Here is a 16,180-nt window from a genome sequence, read left to right on the forward strand (position 1 = left end):
TGTATGTGAAGTAGCCCCAAAGTGGATAATATCTCATGCGGGCAAACATAGAAAATCAACCTATCCCATCCATCTGAGCAATGAGCCCTTGACTGCAATAGTATCCTACCTATGTGGGTTAGCATAGAAAACCGACCCATTCTATCCATCACCGATCCATCCTATCTACGTGGGTTAGCGTAGAAAATTGATCCATTCCATCCATTCGAGCAACGAGTCCTTGACCGCAATAGTATCTTATCTACGTGGGTTAGCATAGAAAATCAATCCATCCCATCCATCCGAGCAATGAGCTCTTGAGTTGCCAACATATTGCAATTTATGAGTGGTGAAGATAGTTTGATTCACATCTATAATCTTGCTAATTATGGGGTAGCATTTTATACTCCTATGGTGATACGATCAAAGGGATCCATCATTTTCATTGCTATTTGGATTTTGATTTTTTGTTCCAATATGACGCTGATAAAGATTTTTTTTTTTTTTGTAATTTATGAGCGGTGAAGACAGTTTGCTTCACATATATGTTCTTGCTAGTTATGGGGTGGCATTTTGTACTCCTGTGGTGATTCGATCGAAGGGATATATCATTTTCATTGCTATTTGGATCTTGGTTTCTTGTTCCAATTTGATGCCGACAAAGATCTACTTTCTTTGTTTTTGCTACACTATATTATCTGTCACCTAACTACCTCCAACGGCCTCTACAATATCAATTCTACTTACTAAATTTTAGAACTTCCTTCCTGCTGGTCTTCCACAGATGGTTTTGGTTTCTTTAACGGGGTTTGTTGTTTATCATATGCTCATCTTTTTGTGTATGGTTCTTCTCACTTTTGTTTGGGAGATGGGTGGTTGTCATTTTGGCCCACTTATAACTGGTTTTGTCTCCCTGTCGTCATTTTAGGTTCTACTTGTTCATATTTTCATTCTGTTATGGGTCATCTCTATTGTTGTTCTTTTGTACATACTTTCTTTGTTACTTTTTATAAAGTTCTAATTATACCAATATATATAGAGAGAGAGAAAGAGAGAGAGAGGTAATTTTTTTATAAAATTTGACCATTTTGAAGATGATATTGAATGATATATACAAATACATATTATATATTTCATGTGATTATAAAGTTATGACAATGATAAAGAAATTTTAAGTGCAACTATATCTTTGGAGTTCTTTTTATTTTTTTATTCATATGTTTCTAGGCATTTTTTAATTTTTGTGGTCTTTGTTTCTATCCGTGTATCTCATGCTCAACACTAAACTATAATTTTAGTTAGTTTCACGCCAAAGCTTTTCACCCGCACAAAAGTTCAATCTAGGTTGATGTCATTTTTAAATAATATATGCAAATAAATATAAAAATATAAAAATTAGTATTTTAAATAAAAAAATATATTTTAGATTTCGTCTGTAAGCATTTGTATGAGTTACGGATGTCCTTCCAAAATTTAGACGAAAGTTAAAGTGCTTTTACATATTTTTATATTTTTTAAATATTAAATTTAATATAAAAATATATTTAATTATTATATTTATATTTTTTTAATTTTTATTAATTTTAAAAATAAATTTTCATCTTTCCCAATCTAGCTCCACTTGTTTTGCCTCCACCCAATTACTTAATGCTAAGTTATTTCTTATTTTTTTTTTATATTACTAATTTCATTCTTATTTTCTCACTTTCCCACTCTTTCAATTATTTATTATTTTTTTTATAAATTTTTTTTTTTTTAATATTAAACACTCTCTCATTGTCGGTCAGGCCATCGGCCATCCCCCTCCCTCGTCGGTGATCATCTTTGATCTCAAAACTGATTTATGTTATAAAAAAATAATAAAAATTAAATTAAATATATATATTTTTAATATAAAAAATCAAAAATTAAAAATAAATTTTTTCTTTCTAAATAAAAAATTAACAATGCCAAATGCAACCAATTTGTCAAGCGTAACCAAGTTAAATCAACCTGTAATTTCTTTCCATTTTCATGTAAAGCATTAAGCCAAACTATCTCAAAACTCGAGATACTGTCACATCCATTTTTCTAAACTTGTACCAACTCCGCGAGTGCTGACAGATGAGATAACTAATGCCAGCTGGTGTGCTCTTTCTGCTCCCGTCGCCGCCGGCACGAACACCAACCACGCAGGGTGATAACGTACGCGAGGGAGGTCATCCTTCTTTAGTTTTCCGGTTTTATCTCCACATTTTTTTTGAAAAAAAATAAAAAGACAAAATAAAAATCTAATAAGGAAAATTGCATGCCTGCTCTCCAACTCTCAAGGCTCGAGAACCAGCTAGAAGATTCCCTCTCCCCCGCCCTTCCCCTGCCCCCCCACCCCCCCCCCCCCAACCACTCTCTCTCCAACTCCTCCGCTCGAATGGCGGCGATCTCCGCTCCGCCGCCGTCGAGCGTCGCCGCCGCTACCCTCGGCCGCTCCCGCCCCTTCCCTTCCCGCCTCGCCCTTCCCCTCCTGATCTCGGGGCCCCGCCGACTCCCGCTCCGGCTCGCCGTCTCGTCTCGCCTCTACTCCTCCAAGCCCTCCTCCGGCGCCAACGGATCCCTCGATAATCCCTCTTCCTCCGGCGGCGGCGATGAGCTCCACCACGCCCTCCCCCTGCCACCGCGCTCCGAGAAGGGCGCGCCGGTTTTTGTCACGCTCCCCATGAACGTCGTCGGGGCGACGGGACAGATGGCCCGGCGGAAGACGATGGGAGCGTCGTTCATGGCCCTCGCGGCCGCCGGCGTGGAGGGGATCGCGGTGGAGTGCTGGTGGGGGATCGTGGAGAGGGAGGCACCCGGCGTGTACGATTGGGGCGGGTACATGGAATTGGTGTCCTTGGCGCGCCGTTTCGGCCTCAAGGTGCGGGCGATCATGGCATTCCACCAGTGCGGGACGGGCCCTGGTGATCCTAGCTGGTTTGTTGCCTGAGATCTTTTATCTAAATAAATTTTTGATCTAACTTCCTGGCACTTTGTGCACCCCCCCGCCCCGCTTCTTAAATTTTTGTCCGATAGTCGAAAATCTTGTGTAGTATCTTTGTAATTGGAAACGGGTATGATTATATTTATTCGGTGCATATATGTCGGTTGCTAAGTCGAAATTCGGATCTATCTATTCTGGTGGGTTGAAATGCTCCGTGCTCCTGTATTACCACACATGGTAGCTATATCTCAAGCATTGAAGCTAAATTTTAGATATGAATCAATATTCAACGACGTAAGTTTCTACTTATATTTCTAGTGATGTTGATTTATTGTCTACTCTATTTATGGTAAACTAGTATTAGGTACATGTGCATATGATGCTGTAAATTTAATGTATGAGCTGGTAACGATTATATAAAAGAAATTGCAGCTATCTTGATGATAATATTACTCATGGTTAATTTGGTGTATAATACTTGAACCATACAACTATCAACCAAATTCTTTGAAAAGCATTCTTGTGAACACCTCTCCTCACTCCCCCCTCAAAGCTCAGGCATAGAGCCCATATTTTATAAATTGTCTGCATTACACTTGCTTTTTCTGTATTGTTAGAAAAAAGGAAAGAAATGGGAAAAACGACATGTTGGAAGGATTTTCAATAGGCTGAGTTTTGTTTAGTAGCTACTATAGAAATATATCACAAATCTATCAGCGCGTGTTCAGATTTACGCCTTCTTATCTCATCTAAATGCATGTTCAAAAGGAAGGATCAAACCAGGCAAATCTATATAAATGCATGTGCAAATTTACATGTCCTTATCCAAGTGCTTACAAAGGATCAAATGGAAGGATCAAGCTACTATAGTCTTAGTTGGCTAAACTTGTATAAACTTAAACATAAACAACAACATGTCTTCAATGATATGGATGTGGTGGATTTATGGTTTTGCTGCATTATGAATTCTCGTTTAAGACTAAGTCTTAAAAGTGCAAGTGCCTTTTCTCACTAGTTTTATCCAAGCCTTCTTTCATTTCCTGTTTCTGCTTACCATCAATACAAATTTGGGCCAGCCGTCCTACCATCTCTGAATTGCATTTCTTACATGCCATTTAAGGCAATTTACTCTGTTACTAGAGTCATCCAACTACTTCTGATGGGGAGAAGCTTGGATAAGATAATAATAGTCTACCTAATCTTAATTTCTTATAGACACTCAATCTATTTCTACTCCTTGTAATTATGAATCCATCACATTGGTTTTGACTTGAGTAGATATAACCATCGAAGGGGTCCCATGTCTTTTCTACTTTGTATATAAATACTCTCAAGCACACCCTCTATACACACACATGCATATATTGTTCTTTCTTTAAGGGAGAGAAAAGGAGATGTGTCTAGGCCAAAAATGGGAGATGTATTTATCAAGCAAAATCAAAATCTTCAATCATATGAGGGATTATGGTTATGTAGAATTGCAAGTCAAGGAGAAAGATAACATGACATATTCCTTACATAAAACAAAGGAAGCATCATAATCTATTTCAGACCTATTCCAGTTTCCGTATTTTTATTTATCTAGTAATACGTGCAGGTGACTTTTGTCTTTTCTTCATGGAATAAAAAACAAGGAGAGGTAAAACTACCTCTATGCAGTGGATGATGTTTTAGTTGGTGGTCCACTCGCCATATAAAAGGATAAAAAAACTAGAGTGACTTTGGCTTCATCCATGGAGGGATAAGAGAGCAAGGGCAGAGCTGGAATTCATTCCTAGGAGGTGGAAGCTAGTTAGGAGATATATTAAGCAGATGTGCCAGCATGTGTTGAGAAAAAAAAACTATGATATTGTTATAAGTGTCGACAAAAATTTAAACTTTAATGTCATTATATTTTCCATTTCCCCTCCATTTTTATAATATCGTTTCCATCAAAATACATTTTTGTTCTATGACATTTGTTTGTAGAATTGGAAGGTCCTAAATATGCAAGAAAGCACATGATAAAAAGAATATGCACCGAAGATACTAATCAACTGATGGTAAAGAAAAATATATATTTTACTTTATATGTACAGACACAAGCTCTATGCATTACTTTCTTTAAAAATAATATTGTTGGAGATGCCCCTAGCTTTTTCTTATGAATTCTTGGAGTGGACAAAACTAGAAGCGAGTTTAAGTAGGTAGATGATCCATCATGAGTGATCCAAGAGTAGGATATAGACGGAGAGTATTTGTAACAAAATCAAGGTGAAGAAAGAGAAGAGAAAAATGTTCAAATTCGATACCAGGTTGAGAGGCATGAGATAGTAAGGTTGCTCCATTTTTTGACCTGGACTTCATAAGTTTGAAACACGGAAATAGCCTCTTCGCAGGCGAGTATGAGGCTGCATATATCTGACTTTCTCTAAATCTCACAATAGCGGGAGCCTCATGCACTGGGATGCCCTTTCTTTTTATAGAGATAAAATAGGAAAAAAGACATCCGAGATTCATAGGCTTCTCTCATGGAAGGTATATGGATAGAGATTTTTTTTTAAAAAAAAAATATTTTGATTGTGGGATCTCGATCCTCCATATATTAGTGTTGTAATGGAGGTCTATGAAAGGAAGCAATTGAAGTTGCCATGATTACAATATGTGAGGGTGGTTAGATAGGTCCCCTATCAATCACAACTTCCTACCATAAAGAGATGCACCTTACTATAGGGTAATGACATAAATAATTCAAAAATTTCTTCCAGAATCTGTGGCAAAGAAAAATGAGTGGTACCATCAGTAAAAGTAGAATATGGGATATACTAATAGCACACAACAAATGCGGTGAATGTAAAGAGCACTCTTAGAGAGAAACCAACTGATTGAGAAAAAAAGAGTTCATTTGCATTTTAATTTCTTCTTCTTCTTTAATAATTCCCCTCCCTCCTTACGTGCATATAAGAAGACATGCTATGCACATAAATTTTAGTGTCTTCTCCATCTTAAAGATTATAGATTAACTGGATCCATACTGGACATGTATGATTCATCCATATTATTTTTTTTAAAAAAAAGAGATTATAAATTAACATTCGCACTCATTTCACTGTTCTAAAAGAAGTAGTGTTCACAGTCCCAGTATTTTTTGTTGCATTATGTAAAATGTCTAGATGACTTGTTTCAAAAAAGTTTCTGAAATAAGATGCTTACCATAAAACATGTCACGAGGGATTTTTCAAAATTAAACACTGAATTTGTTTCTTACTTAAAATATAATCTTTATATTTCTTTCGCATTACCATGCAAGTACATCCATTTATTCTTTATCTGCATTATCTTGTTTGCATTGTTTTTTAAAAGAATGTCCTTGTTTGTGCCGAGAGATACTCCCGTATCATGCATAAAATGTGTAGACAATCACTTCAAACTTGCTAGACTTATGCACAACATGAACTCCTCTGAAACTGCAATTTGTGATTTTTTTCCCCACATTGAAGGATACCTCTTCCACAATGGGTGCTCGAGGAAATGGATAAAGAACCAGATTTGGCTTACTCTGACAAGTTTGGAAGGAGGAGTGAGGAGTACATCTCATTGGGATGTGATGTCCTTCCCGTTCTCAAGGGACGATCTCCTATCCAAGCTTATTCAGATTTTATGAGAAGCTTCAGAGACACTTTTAGGGAATTCCTTGGAGTTATAGTAACAGTAAGATTCTTTTCTTTGAAGTATGTGCACTTGTCTCCATTTTTGGTGACATATTATTGCTTTAAGTTGCCTTTCTGCTTTTTGCAGGAAATTCAAGTGGGTATGGGTCCTGCAGGTGAACTAAGGTATCCTTCCTGCCCCACTGAGAAACTTATGCGACCGGGCGCTTCACCTGAGCTAGGAGAATTTCAGTGTTATGATAAGGTTGGTAAGCAGATCCAGCTAGCCTAAAAGCTTGTGCTTCATTTCACAATTTACATGCACCAGGCTACGTTCTTTCTTTTCCACCTTAGATTAGGGATCTCTGATCTGGTTTCTAATTTCTGTCTTGACAGTATATGCTAGCCTCGCTGAATGCTTGGGCACGAAATGTCGGGATGCGGGAGTGGGGAAATGGTGGTCCACTTGGTGCTAGTAATTTGTTACAGCACTCAGAAGATACATCTTTCTTTAGGAGTGATGGTTCTTGGAACACAACCTACGGACAATTTTTTCTGGAATGGTACTCTGGAATGCTTCTTCTTCATGGAGAAAGGTTATGTGCGGTGACGAATGCAATATTCTGGGGTACTGGTGTGAAGATCTCTGGAAAAATTGCAGGAATACACTGGCACTATGATACAAGCTCACATCCATCTGAACTGACTGCTGGTTATTACAATACCTTTATCAGAGATGGCTACCTTCCAATTGCCCGCATGTTTGGTAGGTATAGAATGACTTTGTGTTGTACATGTTTTGATATGCGAGATTCAGAGGAACGTAGTAACCCAAAAAGCAGTCCAGAAGGATTTCTCAGACAGCTTGTATATGCTGCAAGAATGTGTAACCTACCACTTCTGGGTGAAAATTCTGTGACTAGGTTGGATGATATCTCACTCAATCAGGTCATAAAAAGCTCGAGGCTTTATTCTAGTGGTGCTTATGAGGCTTCCTTATCTTTTAACTATGTTAGAATGAACAGAAACTTATTTGACTCTCATAACTGGAATCGGTTTACTAGGTTTGTGAGGAAGATGTCAGATTTTCGGACATTTCAGGCCAAACTAGATATCAAAGGTGGTGAATCATGTCTAATATCAGGGGCTGAGGAAGTTGGACGTGCTTTGGCTTATCACTGAAAAGCTTCTCGCTCTTTGTGCATCATGCCTGGTTATATTTTTTACCGGTGCTGAGCACATTCATAATGCTATTAGATGCCGAGAATTTAAGCAGCAGGTGGCCTTTTTTAGTTGCCAAAAGAAAAGGATGTCTATGCCTTTTACATTGGCTTCCATCTGTCTGATGTATATACCCATTCTATCCATTTCAGAGGTTGTTGTATTTTTGTTTAATCCTTGCTTTTAACTGTATCCTGAATTGGGTATTCAAATTGATGAATCATCTTTCCCCGTTGAACTTTTAATCATTGCACTATCTTCTCAAAATATTTTTCATTCTTGTACTGATTTTTCTTGCACATTGTAATTGTTAGAAATGCAGTCTAGTTAAATTTCTGCTTAATCATGAAGCACACAGACTGAAGATCATGTTCGTGGTTACGGTTTCAATTGACTTGAAAAATTTTTTGCTCCATTTCTGATGGCATTCCTTAGAAGCACAGCAAGTTTGGTGTGGACATCGGCACTAGTTATCCTCAATTGCTTGTATATATGTAACACTATTAAAAGGAAAAGCAAGAAATGTTTTGAAGTGTTATGTATTTGTTTTCTGTTTTGCATCAAGATATTGTTGAGATTTGACGTTTTGAGATTCAGTCTACATTGAGCCCACAATAAGGTTCAGGACGACGAACGGAGTCCAACGAGTTCAAGAATAGTTCAAATGGTGAAGATATACACGAAAAAAGATTGAAGAAGGTGGCACGGTGCATGAGGCGGTGGCGGGTCGGCGATGGTGCAGTCGGGCCCGGTGACGTGCGTAGAGCGGGCGCTTCCAGGCCCAGTGCCCCTGTGCGGTCCACCATGGATCGTGAGGTGCTGGGTGGTCCATGGGGCCGTGTGGATCGAATATGCAGTCCACGCACGGTCTATGATATTTTTTGTGCGATCTGACGGCTTTAGAGTGAGTCGTTCACGATCGAACGGCTGAAGATGATTTCAGATTTGATCAGATGATCGATAGCCTTAATGTGCATGATCGAACGGTTTTGATGCAAATTGGTCACAATCAGATGGTCACGGATAGTTTTAGAGTTGATAGGGACTCTGTATTCTTGCTGAAACAGTATTTTTGAGATTATAGAGTCTATATAGCTCCGATTGATGAGCTGTTTATTACGTTAGAGAGCTGGTAGCGTTCTAGAGGTGCAGAAAAATTTTAAGAGAGATTTCAAAGAGCTTTTGTGAGGGTTTTGGAGTTTCTTATTGAGAGACTCTTGTACAAGAGTTGAGTGGTGAGTTCTTCTTGTATTGATTTTATTTTATTCTCTCGTAGTATAGCTTGCACGTCCTGTGAAAATAGGTTTGAAATCGATCCACGTATTTGTATTGTGTTTCTTATTTTGTTTCTTTTTTTTTTCTTGCTGCACCGTGTGGTATCGGATCCTGCACAACAATTGGTATCAGAGCAAGGTTGTGTCAGAGCATAGGTTGCAGCGGTGGTGGTCGAGATAGAAGATAAAGAAGATAAACACAATCAAGGTGAAGATCAACAGATTTAATGAAAAAAATAATTTCTCCTTATGGCAGGTAAGGATGAAGGATGTGCTCATCTAGCAAGGGTTGATAGATGCTCTCTTATGTGAGGAGAAGCCGACTACCATGGACGTACAGGATTGGAGGTGGCTCCAGATGTAGGTGGTGAGTACGATTCGCTTGTACCTAGCGGATGAGGTGGTGATTCATATGCTTTGCGAGACTTCTCCGATGATGCTGTAGTAGAAGCTCAAAAAGTTGTACATGGCGAAGTCTCTCACCAACATTCTTTTTCTCTGGAGGCAGTTCTACCAGCTGCGGATGACTGAGGGACAGAGCATGCAGAAACATCTCAGCCACTTTCAGAAGATCCTCACCGACCTTCTCAGCGTTGGTGAGAAAATTGAGAAGAAGACCAGGGTGCTGATCTTGCTAGCGTCGCTTCCCCCTTCGTATGAGTCCTTAGTGATTGTTCTTTTGGTGCCTCGCCTCTACTGTTGGTTTGAGTCCTCTACCGATCAAAACCACTCACACACCTCTATTCCGTGAACAGGGCTTTTTTAAAGCTTTAAATCTGTGAAAGAATAGGAGTACAGACTCTTCATAGCACCCAAAATCTTTCTGAACCCTTAGATCATGACCAGCACTGCTCCAGACCGTCGGATCGTGATATGGTCCACGAAAAATCCCTGTAGATCGTGAGAAATCGAGGGGAAACAGCTACCGGTCCATGATGGACCATGAGAAATCGATGGAAAATGCCCGCTCGGTCCATGTGGGTCCCCGTGGATCGCATGGGAAAAACTCACATGGGCCGCGCAGTGCACGCCCGCGAGCACGTGCCTGGACCTGGGCTGCGCTCTGCGCACGCACACGCCCGTCCGTCCGTGCTGCCGTCGGTCTCCACCACTTCGAATTTCGTGCCATCTTCAATCGAGCGTATCTCCTTCGTCCGGATTCTGTTTGGAGTGATCTTGTGTTCGTTGGACTCTGTTCGTCATTGCGGACCTCGCTGTGGGTTCAGTGTAGACTAAATCTCGAGACGTTAAATCTTAACATTATCCATGCGAGACTGGAGGCAATAAACCCAGATATATCAAAAGAAATCTTTCAATTTTCGGATGCCAATAGCCTCCGTCACGGGCGAAGGTGTTCCTTCCCCCGCTCAATAATACCCTTCTGCTTCATCTTGTACCCTTACGCTTTCAAGCCTCTTTGTCTATTATTAAAAAACGTTGTGATGCAAGCTGTTATAGAATTTTTCAGAATTGGTAGAATGCCGATAGCCTGGAAGGCAATCCCGATGATTAAGCTTCATTCCTAAGAAATCAAACCCTCGAGAGCTCAGGGATCTTTGGCCTAGCATAAACTCGTGAAAAATCTTGATGCTGAGAATGAAAAAGGCTGCCCACTATTTCCTTTGTTATTTATGCTTTGCTTAGATTTGCTGCTACAAGCTCTGCTTCAAGTGATGAATAATGATCTTTGATGCCTTTCCAACCAAGGTCGAATATTCCAAAGTTACCTTAAGTTATGTTTGTAGATGATTTGCTTTTGGTAGCCAATGTTCCTATTTCTGATGCTATTACCAAAAATCAGGAACATGCATGTGAAAATTGAGGTTATCCATATTAATATAAGTAGGCCAGGCTACAAGGGGAATGGTTGTGATCCAAGGATCCTTGTAAATATTTATGGTAGCATCAGATCCAACCAGCTATTAAAATTGAAACTTTATATGAGACCCAACCCCAGTAATCTTCCTCCAAATGGTGGAAGTTTTTTTAGGACAAGTGTGATCAATTTAGGATCCATTGAACTTATATTTTGCTTTAACTAACTGAGCCCATAACGAGGAAAGATGTAAAACCACCCAAGCAACTAAATTACATAAATAATGAAGTTTACACAGAGTTGAACATCGAAACCCCAAAGTCATTATTCGATTTGGGTCTACACATGTGATTCCAAACAATAGAATGAAAGGCATGCTGGTCAAAAGCATGACCCAAAGAAAAGACCGAAATTCCTTATGAATCTTATGAAGAATAGACGTAGAAAGATGTATCGAAGAGTGAGCAAATAACACCAACTGAAGTGAGATCACACGGTCCCAATAGATAAAATTTGCCATTCCTAAGCTGCAATTTTATTTGAAATTTTATTAAAAAGAAATTAAAAAACAAAGGCTCGAAGAGACATACAAAGGGGCTCCTAAATATTACCAACCCATTCATTTTTTTAGAAATATGCAATAGATCAATTATGTATCGGTGGATGGTGTGATCGGTACCTAGAGAAAAGAGAATATGAGATTTTATGAAATTAATGGATTGCCCATAATAAGTAGGTAAGCATTTAGTATAGCTGAGAGATAAATAACATCTTTTAAAGTAGCACAAGCCATCGGTAAACAATCATCCGTATAAAGCACATAAGATATTTCAAAGCCACCATCGATTTTTAAAACCTTTAAGAAGATGCAGTTGGACAGTAGTATGAAAAAAATATAAAAAAAAAAACTTCAAAGTATAAAATAAAAAAATGAGGTGAAAGGGGCAGCCTTGCTGCAAAACTTTAGAAGCAAAAGAAGATGGAGTCGTGTTATATCCAAGAGATAAATTGAGTAGGTAGTCCAACTTGACTGAGAACATGGAACAACAAGGACTAGTGCACCCTATTATATATCTTTTCTAGCAATATCCAACTTTAACATCATAAGGGCCCTAGAATGAGGAGCACTATTAAGAGAATGTGTAAACTCTAGAGCAAGCAAAAGATTATCCATAATACTATGATCAGCAATAAAAGAACCTTGCTCTTTAGAGATAAGATCAGGTAGAATAATTTTAAGCCTACGAACCATAATTTTCATAATAACTTTATATGTGGTATTACATAAGCTAATAGGTCAATAATCTTTAGGAACCTACAGATTAGATTTCTTGGAAATTAAAATAATATAAGTCTTAATCCATGAATCAGGAAGATACACAGATTGAACGAAGAAATGAACAACAAAGAGAACTTTAGGGTTAGTGATGGGCTAGAACTTTTGGAAGAAAAAGACAAAAAAACCATTAGGGTCCGGGGCCAATATAAGGATGCATAGTTATGACAGCATACTCGATCTTCCCACCTATAATAGATTGAATTAAAAGAGAGCTCTAGATAGGAGATAGAAACGACATCATAATAGGATAATCAAGATCAGTAATCGTTGTATCCATCAGCCATCTATTTCGAAAATGATCGATCAAAAGATTTTGATTAGTGTTAATGTCATTAGTGATATCACCTTGCGGGGAACAAAGCATATGAATTCGATTAGACTGTCTATGCAAAATTGTGGAACAATAAAAAAAAATTGTATTAGCATCACCATTTTTTGGCCACTGAATACAGGTTTTCTGATGCCACATTAATTTAATACGGTGCAAGATCAAGTTATAATCCTAGAGAAGAGAGAGCAGAAAAGAATGTTGATGGCTAGATAAGCCTCCAAGCTGAGACTTTCTATTTTGCAGCATATAAATTTGGTCATATGACTGTCGGACACGGATATTCAGGTTGCCTATAGTGTATTTCTAATTATTCAAAGCACGATGAATCTTTTTAAAAAGCAAGGAAACCCTTTGGGTAGGATTGTAATCGGGAAACCCAGGCCACAAATGTTGAACCAACTTAGTGACTTTGGGCTAAGTAAGCCAAAATTTCTCAAAACAAAACACACATGGTCCCTATTAATCTTATCAAGAATAGAGACAAGAAGAGGACAATGATCCAAAGAAAATTTTACCAAGATGAGTAATTGAGGATTCCGAAGGTAAGTTTAGCCACTGGTCATGCAAACCTTTGATCAATTCACTTCTAGACCCACACAGCACCCAAATGATTGTTGTACAAGTATATGAGGGATTCAAAAACCAAGATCAATAAGACCTATAGAATGAAGAAAGGCACGGAATTTCCTAATATCATAATTAACAATAAAAGATTTGCCCCCTTTTTAGTCCAAAGCATTAAGAATACAGGTGAAGTCATCTATAAGTAAAAGAAGAACCCGTAGCGACAAAACATCTTGGACCTGAGACCAAACAAAATGACATTGAAACACCAAGATATTAGCATACACAATACCCAAAATCTAAGAAGAAATATGATTTAAAGAGACAACTCCGAAAGCAATCTATCTATCTATATGATAAAAAATGATAAAGTGCAAAACTTTTTTCCATAGAATAATGATACCACCTGATAATCCTATCGTAGAGATCATATAAAAATCCAAAGTCAGACCAAAAAACCTATGGATATGGTTATAGGCATTCTCATCAAGATGGATCTCCAAAAAATACAATAAATCTATATAATATTGGCTTAACAACAACTTGGTATAATTTACAAAAGGGGGCTTTGCCGCATCTTGACAATTCTAGACTAGCATCTTTAAGGCGAAGGATCCTGGTGTTGATCTATCGGACTCAAGTCAACCCCATTATTAGACTTAGATATTGCCACATCGTCCTAAATCACAGGCACACTAACTAAAGAGTTAGGAAAAAGATTATCACATAAAATAATCCAAAGGTGTTGGCAAACTCCCCACGAGATTTGATGATTTGCATGTCTGAAGGAGTACTTTAAGACACTTGATGAAACTCTTCAGAGCTACCCTCCAATTGCCTGTGAACATTAAATGACTTAGAGATTAGAATATTTACCAATTTTCATATCTTAACTACTAAAGAGTTGGTTTTAACACCCGAGCGAATGACATCAACCCCTCTCCTCTATTCAGATCCTTATTTTAGCTTGCAGCAGGGAAGTTGAGTTGGAACGGTTTTGCTGTTTTGCTGAAGGTCATTTATGTTTATCTTTTTCTATCTCTGTGTTAGTTCTTTACCAAAAAAAAAATAATAATAATTGAGTTTGCACGAAACATCATAGAGTATAATTTCTATGTTGTAGGGCTCCTGCAAATGTTCAGATATCACATTAATGAAGCGACAAAATTTAGAATTGGACTGATACATATCAGATACTCTATTTATACTTGACATCGGAGAGCATTTGATTGGCTTTTTTGACTGTAGCTATTCATTTGTTATTTGTCCATCATGAGGAGTAGAGGGTGGAGAATTTGTTCTTACTTGTGATTGAGTCGTTTGGACTAATGATACCCGTGATGCTCAAATCCAGGCCAAAGAGAGCAAGCCCCTCTCCACCCCAACCAAACAGTCACAGACCTCCTGAGGAACCCCAATTCGACCACAAGCATAACAAATATTTGACAATTCCTTATATATAAATTGTTGCTAGAGAATCTCATCATGAACTTGAATTCTCACTGCTAGGCACACTGATTTATTAAGATCCATCAAGGCACAAACTCAAGCGTACCCCATACCTGAAGAATTTAAAGTCCATTCATCTAGAAACAAACGAGTACCAACAACTGATGCAATTTTTAAAATTTTTCTTGCCTCCCACAACTCCAAAGGCAAGTCTAGTAGCTGCAGCCAAACCCGCAGTTGAGTAATTGTATCACAGCTAGGCCGGAATTTTGGTCTCAATGGTTCTAAGATAAGCAGTTGTCCAGTCAAAGATCATGGATATTTTTCAAGGATCCAAACTTTTACCTCCTCCGAAGGGCATTGGAATAAAAGTAACCCCTCAGAGAAGGCAGAGACATAAAATTCATCTTGCACACTCCATCGTCTATGCAATTCTTTCTTAATAAATTCAAGAAGAAAATCCTTATCTAGGAACTTACCAATCAAGGCTGAGCGCAAGTGCTATGATGATGGTTGGATTTCCTCCTGTATGAATTGAACCACCTTAGAAAACCTTTGCTCCAGCTGCTCAATTTGGCATTGGAAGTTCTAGCCATGTTTCAGCAAAACCTCCTCTAGCCTTGGACAACTTGGGATGAAGGGCGGTTCGAATCCACAGATGAATTTCTTACTTGTGACGTTGAGCCTGAGGGATTACCCTTGAGTGAAATGGCCAACCTAAGAGGGGGAGACCCTCTCTGACTTCCTAACGAATGTTGGTTGATGCATCACCACCTGAGAAAGGAGCTGAGGTAGGCATTCCCAAATTTTGATTTATCCTTTTAGACCGCTGAAACCCCCATCGAATCAAGCTGAATGCCTTTATTGGACCTTCCATTATCGAAAATGTCGTGACTCGTTGGAGAAGCCATCGCACAGTCAAAGAGCTGTTGCGGCCAATCCCTCCATCGTCCGATCATCGGTGATGTGCACCTACAAAAAAATCTTTATAGATCAGAGATATCTTCGACGGGATCCTCTGATGATCAAATCAGAGAGGAGGTTAGGCAACAGTGAAAAATCAAGGGCTCAGCAGAGGAGAGAGAAAGAGAGCTCAAGAGCTTAGTGGCGCTTCTGAGAGCTTGAGAAAGTTTGTTCGAAACTTACCAAAACTGTTGCCTTACCCCATTTTATAATAGAATGCGGTATAGTCCCATCATTAATAGTGCAGACAACTGGGGAGTTGTCAAATCGCCGGAGGCTGTCAAATCGTCGTGGATTGTCAAGTCGCTGGGATTAATCCATGTCCTTCACAGGACAATACCCCAGGACGGCCATACCGCATGTCCTTGACAGGACAACTGCCCATAATAGTCGTACGACGTTTGGGTGGGCTGGTCGACTATATATCGATATTTGGCTGTCGGGTGATGATCCGGAGACACCGTCGGCTGGTCTGATGCCTTGCGGAAGTCGGACGTCGGCTGCCACTCCGGACAGTGAGTCGGTGATTTAGGCTCGACCACTTGGTCGGTCGGAAATAGTATGGATCTGTTCGGCCGACATACCTTTGACCAGACATTGTCGGCAGCCATTGTCAGCAGTCATCGTCGGAATTGTCCGACGGTCCGATCGGCAGAATCGAA

General features: G+C 39.0%; 1 protein-coding gene across 1 annotated transcript; it reads left to right on the forward strand.

Annotated features, from left to right (window-relative positions):
* Positions 1–2,336: 2,336 nt before the first annotated feature.
* LOC105040934 (beta-amylase 1, chloroplastic) lies at positions 2,337–8,027 on the forward strand. Its single transcript, XM_010917692.3, has 4 exons — positions 2,337–2,925; positions 6,412–6,622; positions 6,710–6,826; positions 6,958–8,027. Exons 1-4 carry the CDS (start codon positions 2,387–2,389, stop codon positions 7,741–7,743), a joined length of 1,653 nt encoding a protein of 550 aa, XP_010915994.1. The 5' UTR covers positions 2,337–2,386; the 3' UTR covers positions 7,744–8,027.
* The last annotated feature ends 8,153 nt before the right edge of the window (positions 8,028–16,180 follow it).

This window comes from Elaeis guineensis, chromosome 3, assembly GCF_000442705.2.
Source record: "Elaeis guineensis isolate ETL-2024a chromosome 3, EG11, whole genome shotgun sequence".
Taxonomy (NCBI): Eukaryota; Viridiplantae; Streptophyta; class Magnoliopsida; order Arecales; family Arecaceae; genus Elaeis; species Elaeis guineensis.

Coding starts and splice junctions, on each gene's coding strand:
- LOC105040934 (XM_010917692.3), top strand. CDS start 2,387: ATGGCGGCGATCTCCGCTCCGCCGCCGTCGAGCGTCGCCGCCGCTACC. Junction 2,926..6,411: donor GGCCCTGGTGATCCTAGCTG/GTTTGTTGCCTG, acceptor CCCACATTGAAG/GATACCTCTTCCACAATGGG. Junction 6,623..6,709: donor TCCTTGGAGTTATAGTAACA/GTAAGATTCTTT, acceptor TGCTTTTTGCAG/GAAATTCAAGTGGGTATGGG.